This window comes from Zea mays, chromosome 10 (genome assembly GCF_902167145.1).
Source record: "Zea mays cultivar B73 chromosome 10, Zm-B73-REFERENCE-NAM-5.0, whole genome shotgun sequence".
NCBI classification, from domain to species: Eukaryota; Viridiplantae; Streptophyta; class Magnoliopsida; order Poales; family Poaceae; genus Zea; species Zea mays.
In genome coordinates this window covers 29,669,656-29,677,347 of record NC_050105.1, presented here as the reverse complement: position 1 = coordinate 29,677,347, position 7,692 = coordinate 29,669,656, and the positions used below count along the sequence as shown (strand labels likewise).

General features: G+C 44.3%; 2 protein-coding genes across 3 annotated transcripts; one reads left to right on the top strand and one right to left on the bottom strand.

Annotated features, from left to right (window-relative positions):
- Window positions 1–792: 792 nt before the first annotated feature.
- On the top strand, window positions 793–5,319 carry LOC100273617 (Mitochondrial import inner membrane translocase subunit TIM22-2). The gene is made up of 5 exons (NM_001148033.1): window positions 793–1,075; window positions 3,023–3,087; window positions 3,178–3,250; window positions 3,361–3,414; window positions 4,808–5,319. The coding sequence occupies exons 1-5, from the start codon at window positions 811–813 to the stop codon at window positions 5,035–5,037; spliced, it is 687 nt and encodes a 228-aa protein (NP_001141505.1). The 5' UTR covers window positions 793–810; the 3' UTR covers window positions 5,038–5,319.
- Window positions 5,320–5,863: 544 nt separating this feature from the next.
- On the bottom strand, window positions 5,864–7,208 carry LOC100192706 (uncharacterized). Of its 2 annotated transcripts, NM_001137908.1 has the most exons (2): window positions 6,974–7,208; window positions 5,868–6,897 (listed from the first exon to the last, which is right to left on the bottom strand). In NM_001137908.1, exon 2 carries the CDS (start codon window positions 6,794–6,796, stop codon window positions 5,990–5,992), a length of 807 nt encoding a protein of 268 aa, NP_001131380.1. In that variant the 5' UTR covers window positions 6,797–6,897; window positions 6,974–7,208; the 3' UTR covers window positions 5,868–5,989. The 2 variants fall into 2 exon arrangements, with proteins under 2 accessions (NP_001335680.1, NP_001131380.1); NM_001348751.1 differs by having other exon boundaries at window positions 5,864–7,208.
- Between the last annotated feature and the right edge of the window lie 484 nt (window positions 7,209–7,692).

The window sequence follows — 7,692 nt, the reverse complement described above, 5'->3', positions numbered from 1 at the left end:
ATCTCCTACAAAGTGGTTGGAGTGTTTTTGTGAGCGTCAAGCGTCTTGTACAAGGCATGCAGTGAACACTGGTAGTATGTTCACTGTCTATTACAAACCAAGGTTTGCAAGGAATTATGAGCTTAGTTAAACTATTTCTGTTTCTGTGTTAACTTTTAGTTGTAGGGCTATTGCAGTCCATTACTTAATTGGTGCATGATTCCCTTGTATATTATAAAAGGAAGTTTTGGGATCAATGGATAATGAATTGCACATTTGAGCTGAGTTATTTACACATCCTTGCAGGACTAGTCCAGCTGAATTTGTGGTCTAGTGAGATAGGCACCAAATAAACTAAGTATGAAGAAGAATCATTGATAAAATGACTGCTATCATCCAAAAATCAAAAAATCGACGGACAGAGTGGGATATTTATATACACGGAGGTCGGCGCCGAGGTACTGCCACGTTAGATCCACGTAGACGTCGACTCTTATATGTACACGCCAAACTAATTGGCACCGATAAGTTGTAGCTCGGCGCCAATAGTGATAGCGCCGAGCTGAGGGTCTATTTTTTAAAATAAACTAAAAAGTACGTATTCGTGAAAATAAAACCAAAAAAGAATAAAATGTAAAAAAGACGGGAGGATCCTACTCGCGTCGCGTGTGGCGCCACCGGCAGGCGCAGGCTGTGCACACGACACGGTCAGTCCGCAGCGCACTGCAGTCTGCGCGTGGCGGTGCACCCATTCCTTCTGGTCCCGTGACAAGCAGCGCGCTAGACACACACGCGCGCGAACACGAACAGGGACACGAGGCCGCGGCGGCCATGGCGAGAGGCGGCGGCGATCGGAGTCGGGAGGATGATCCCTTCTCCGACGGCGGCACCACCGAAACCGACTCGGACGAGTCCTCTCCGCGTGGGGTGGGGGCCCGCGGTCCCGGCTCCACCTCCAACCCGATCCTGACACGCCTCGCGGTGTCGCGGAACTCGAGCCCGCTGGCCGCGGCCACCGCGGCCCCAGGGGTCTGCCTCCTCCGCTTCGCCTGGGAGTCCGCCGCGGGCTCCCTCGTCGGCGCCGTCGTTGGCTACGGTAAACCCACGCCGCCCGTGTTTCCGCTATCCCTTGCCTCTCCGTTCGAATGGAACCTCAACCTCGTGCTAGGGTTTATGGCTCACCGATGGCGAGGCAACGTGTGGCTGTGGCGCCATTTCGAGGACCTCAGGTGCGGACTTGGGATGATGGGGCTGGACTCCGTGCGGCTTAGGTTATGTTCCCCCGATTCTAGCGTCACAATTTGTTTGATAAGTATTGTTTTGCTATGGACATTGTTCTGTTGTTCACCCTGGGGGTAGCCAATTATTTGTGCCTGGTCTAATTTGTAGTCTTTAATCTTTATTGTACAGTTCTGGGTCTACTCTTAGGAACTGCTTACATTTTTTGGTCTATAATTGCACCATTTAGAGCTTTCTTTTGTTAGATTAATGCTATGTTATCTAAGTTTCTACAGATTGTGCAGAAGATCTGATTCGGGTGGGATATTTTAAGTTACATGCATGTGTGTTTTCAGCTCTATTTTAACCATGGGAACGGGACTATTTGGTTTCAATAAATGTCTGGATTTGAAATGTGGGGGTGAAAATTTCTCTGATATATTCACTTTATTTTGGCACTGGCTCCTGACTCCTGATTTCTGACCATGTAACCACACAGAGGTTTAGTACTAAACATGACTAAACCTTGATTCCTACAGTCAGACTGCTAATCTGCTGTATTGGGCTGAGACTCTAAGCCTGAAAAAGCTTCACTTGCATGGGTATTTGTGTTATCTTTATAGCTAATATATCTTTAATCTGTTTTCAAATTTATGTATGCCCATAGTTGATTAGTTAGTTGGTGATTTGGATGGTTCTGGAGTATTTGGCTTGTAGCATATCTGTTTTTTTAATGAAAGAGAAGGTATGGTGGTGTGTTTGGGACAATTACCTGCCTTTCATGGGTGAGGATTAGTTTGATTCGCAAAATTGGGTCTCTTACAACCCTATGCAAGTGGGGGTCTACATTAGTGATTAAATTGGACAAAGGTGAGCTGCAAAAGTGAAATTAAGGTTAAGTAGGTGGATTAATGCAGGTTAAATTCTAATGTCATAACCTTGTAAAGCACACATCATGGAAACCAGACGGCATCTTGTATTCTTAGTTCATCCTGCATTCCTGCATCACACACAGCTGACCAAACAGAACACTGACTTGTATCTTCTCTTGTTCAAACCAGTTTGGGTTGAGGCTGTATTTTACTGGAGTCACTGCTACAAGTAGAAATTGAAAGATAGCTATTTTATATAGAAGAACAGGATAGGAAACCAGAGGTGCTTGTACCAAATAGGAAATACTACTGATATTACCGAAGTTACAATTCACTTGAGTAATACATAAATTATCCATGAAGTTATATCCCAAAACCTGATCTAGCCCTTCAAATGCATATATGGTTCAACATGAGCATTGCACACCTAATCTGAGTCCTCACATATAAAAGAAAAAGATTTGTCATGGGACTTGCAGGCCGGGAGCACACTGCCAAACAACTTCTACATTGATTTGTGAAGAAGAAAAAAAAACCAAGACTGAGATATGAAGATCTTAATCCTTTTTCTCTGATATTACAGGCATCACCATATTGAATGAAATTGCCACCATGAAGCGCTTTCTAGAAAATGATTTTGCTTTTATTTATGTTGGCACTTGTAGTGGATCAGAACCATATATTCTTTGCTGTAGCTGTATTTAATGCTCTTTCATAGAGGGTTAACAACTATTCAATCGCCTAGTCGGTAGGGATCCCCTGTATCACTTCCTGGATTAGGGAGCACAAGATCCTATATTTTAACTGACACAGTGTTCTAAAAAAGGGCTAAGTGGGCTCCTGGTGCTGTCTACCACCAGATTGTGTTTCTGTTATCCTTTTTTGGTCTTTTGCTGTGAAGCCTACATGTATAATCGGATAGCTCCACTTTTCTATTTTCTTTAATGTTTCAGGTAAAGGTTTGGTTATGATGAAGGGGATTAAAGGATCATTTGCTGATGCTGCGTCATCTGCTAAGGTATAACAATATGCTTTCCAAATGTGGATACCACTTTGTGCCAATTGTTTAACAATATCTCATGGTGCAAATCTTGCCTTCCTGATCTAGATATTTGCTGTTCTTGCTGGTGTTCAAAGTTTAGTAGCCTGCTCTTTGAGAAAACTACGTGGAAAAGATGATGGTGTGTATTTGTCTGTGTTCTGTTCATTTCTTTTTTTCTATTCCTCTTAATTAATAAATTGCTAAGAAAATTGCATGGATGCATTAACATGTCAGTTATTTTATTTCTAGGAATCAATGCAGGAGTCGCAGGCTGTTGCACTGGCCTTGCTCTGAGCTTTCCAGGTAAAGTTTCAGAAAATGTGCAATCAATCAATAGCCTTGAACTGTTTTATTTTACAATTGCTGAACAGTCTGTTCCTTAATGCTCTGGTGAGGACTAAGATTACATAAATAATAGCCATATTATTTATTTGGCCCTGAGGCAATTACTCTTTTTTTATATATTTGCTCTTTGCAATTCTGACAATGTTGGAAATTGAAAACACGATGTTTGTGTTTATACTTGATGATAACTTGCTCATAAGTGTGGTTCTTGGACTGTACCTTTGCTTGCAACCCTTGATCTGGTTGACCTCTAGAGCAAAACATAGAAACCTTCATATGCTAGGGACTAGAGGAAGCTGGTTGTAAACTTGTTAGTTGATGGCATCCCAAATTCCCAATTTCTTTAGGTTGAATGGTTTTGAGAAAGGAATAAGTCAACAACTCAACATAACCCCCATGACCTTTAGAGGGTGATCTATTTCACCCCCTCATCTTCAAAATCGGTTGTTTAACCCCTTCAGCTTTACAAAACTAGACAAATAATCCCCTGGCAGTTTAGCTAAAAAAGTTCTGTGTAAAAATTGGGATTAGTTTATTACTGTTTGCTAACTGTTCTTAAAAACAAATATAAAAATAATTTAGTTTGCAATTAGAAGAAAAAACACTTAACTTGTTTAATAAATTAACAAAAAATTTAGTAGTTTACAATAGTATTATTTAGCTCTAGTAAAATTGTCTCAGAAAATAAGAAATGAATCAGTGACAAAAATATTAAACTCTTTTTATGTAGTTTTTGTTATTTAGTAAGCTGACACTTCTAAAATTACAGGAAAATTACGGAAAATATAATAGCTAATTATTGATTTTTGTGTAAAATTATATAAAATTTGGACACTAATAAAAGACAATTAAAAAAGACAAAACCGATGCCACTTAAATTAGTGTCACGTCATGAAAACCGCCAACTAAAACTGTCTAGGGTTATTTGTATGGTTTTGTAAAGTTGAGTGGCTAAACAACTGGTTTTAAAGGTGAGGTAAAGTATACCACCCAATGTTAGGAGGTTTTATAGACTTGTTCCTTTTATGAGAAACATGCATACTTATGTGATGTCCTTAGTGCCTGACTGACTGTCACGGGTAGAAAGTTGTATGGTTATTATGCTTAACAATTCTGCATTTTGATGTCCTTAGGATGCCTCCATAATCGATTGTGGTTTGTTTCTTATGCATTATGGAGTATCAATGTTTAGATTCCAATTACTCGTATTCTGTTGATGTCCATGTCATACGTTGACTGTTTGCATTCTGTTCAAGTTAATTTGTTATGCTGACTTGTTTTTATTTATTAGAATGATGCCCTGGTGCAGTAATTGTTGAAATCAATATCACATTTTTGTACTGGGTTTCAGGTGCACCACAAACTCTGATTCAGAGCTGCTTGACCTTTGGGACTTTCTCTTACATCATTGAGAAGCTAAACAAGCAGCAACCTGCGCTGGCGCTCCTGCCTGCGACAGGTGTGATGGATCCGAAGGCTGGACAAAGCGTTCTTCCTTCCTTCACACTTCCTCCTCTGGATACCATGGACGAATTTTCTAAGTTCCAAAACTTTTTGTCATCCAAATTTCGGGGAAACTGAGTTATCCTGGTGGAGTGACGCCTAGTTATCTACTCTGGAACGTGTCCTTGTAAATGCGTCAATGGTCAATCTGAGTTTTTTTTCCCCTTGTTTATTCTTCGCCAATGTATGTTTCCAAATTCCAAGGTAGTGTTTTGGTAGTGTTGATGATTCTACCTTGACATATCGAACACAATTTGTAAATAAGGCGAGCAGCTTGTCCTTTGTTCAACTGATTGGATCTTCGGAGTTTTACCCACAGACCGTGCCCCGTAAGAAGGAAGAACATGCACCTTGATTCTTACGAGTGTGTCCTTTGTCATCTTGCCATAGGGGAATCTTCAGAACATCTGTTTCTTAACTGCTCTTTTGCAAGATCTTGCTGGAGTTTGTTGAACTTAGACGCCTCAGTGCAAGTTACTTTCGCATTGGTCACTGCAGCTCTGAGGGACCAGTTTCAGTCTGAATACACTAGTTCTTATGTGTTGAGCGATCTAGACAACAAGAAATGATTCAATCTTCAAAGGAGGCAGCTGAACTGGGACTGTAAATCGCTCTTCAAAGAGATACTGCTGCTCCGTGCTTGTTTGTTTGGTTAGAGGGGATTAAGAGGATTAAATCCCTTTCTATTTAAAATTAAATAGAAAGAGATTTAATCTCTCTCAATCCACCGGGTGGACTATGAAGCCAAGGCTTTCAACCTCTTTTGATTTATGACTAAAAACAATCTGTTCTAGTTTACTGCCTGGAGCTTTTTTTTTTGTTTCTTGAATCTGTATATCCTTAAGACCTTAACTCTTTCTTTAAGTTCTTAATTTAAGCTATAGGGGCTTCGACTCCTCTAGATCCTTAAAAAAAATTACCAGAGATTAGTATTGATCTGATCCATCCATAACTGTATTAGAGTACCGGAGTAGCCCACAGTGACATACTGACATGATATCACCAGAGTCAGGACTGATGTGATGTAAAATTATTGAAGCAGCTGGAAGCGGTGGAGCGCCGGGCGACCGTCGAGGCCTTTCTTGTCGTAGTGCGCTAGGAACTCCGGGACCGTCACGTTCCTGTACAGCGCCCTTCCCGCGCCGTCGCTGTCGTCCGCGGCGATGAGCTCCGCGATGGGTCCATACAGCCTCGTGGATCTCGCGATGTCCGCGTTGCAGAAGCACGCCACTGACACTCTCGCCGTGTCCCTGCTCCGGTTAGCCACCACCCGGTGCTCCACGCTCTTGAACCGCCCGTTGCTGACCAGCTGGAGAAGGTCTCCGACGTTCACCAGGAGCGCGCCGGCCACCGGAGGCACGTCCAGCCACCTGGATGCGAGGAGCGCCTGCAGGCCGCCCTGCGCATGCGAGTCCTGCAGCAGCACGGTCAGGAAGCTGGGGTCCGAGTGCCTGCTGCAGCCCAGGGTGAGGTCCGGTTCCGGGCACGGCGGGTAGTAGTTGCACACCAGGCTGAGGCCCTCCGCGCACCCCATCCCTGCGAGGTGCCCGGGGCTCAGCCCCAGGGCCTCCGAGAGCAGCCCCAGCACGCGCGCCGCCACCTCCCGCACCGCGCCGCCGTACTCCAGCATCACGTGCCTGACGGCGACCGGCAGCTCCTCCGCCCGCGGCGGCTCCGGCGCTGCCTCGCAGAAGAGCGTGTCGCGCCAGTTGGCCGCCGGCGACTGGAACAGATCGAAGTTGGAGTTGAACCGCACCTTGCGACGTGCGTCCCGCGTGTAGTAGGGCCGCTTCACCTCGTGGGGCTCCTCGTTGAACCGCCTCACCGACGGCAGCATCTCGCACAGGAGCTCGCTGGGAACGCCGTGGTTCACCAGCTGGAAGAACCCCACCGTCTCGGCTGCAGCCTTCAACTGGGCGACCACCTCCTCCCGTGCGACTGCGTCCGCCGCCGAGAGGTCGATGACCGGGATAATGCTAAGACTAGTACTGCTGCTACTGCTAGAGGACGATACCTTCGGCCCTTCCTGAAGGAGATGGCCGCGGAAGATGGCAGGGATGGTCGTGACGCCAGCGTCCACGAGGCCCTTGACGCCGGCCTTGCTGTCGTCGAACGCCTTCAGCTCGCTCAAGCGGTCATAGTCGTCGCCACCACCACCAGCGGCTTCTTCCGTGGGGGACATGGCTACCGGCCGGCGATCGAGGCAAAGCTGGATGGATCAAGATGAGATGTCAGTGTGGTTGTTTGGGTGATTCATCACTTTGTCGGCACAGCTTGGAGCCTCGGACTAATGACCTGTTCTGTTTGGTTCCTTTAGTCATTAGACTATAAATTTTAGTGACTAAAGTTTAGTCGCTAAAGTGTTCCGTTTGTTTTCAATGACTAAACCGGACTAAAGAGCATTAATTGCTGTGAATAATGACTGTTTTACCATTATTAATTAATGAATGTTTGCTATAAGAAGAAAGTAAAGAGGGCAAATAAGGTAAAAATACTACTTTAGTCCCTTTTAGTTATCCCTTGGTGACTAAAGAACTAAAGTTTAGTCATTAATTTTAGTCATCATGTTTGATTCTTTATGGACTAAAAATAACCAAACTTTAGTCACTAAACTTTAGTCATACCAAACCAAACAGGGCCTAAGCCGGGTCCAGCGTAGGAGGCATAACAGGTGACGTGCATTACTCTCTCATACGAATAAAATACTCTTAACATTAGATAAGCATCATTTAT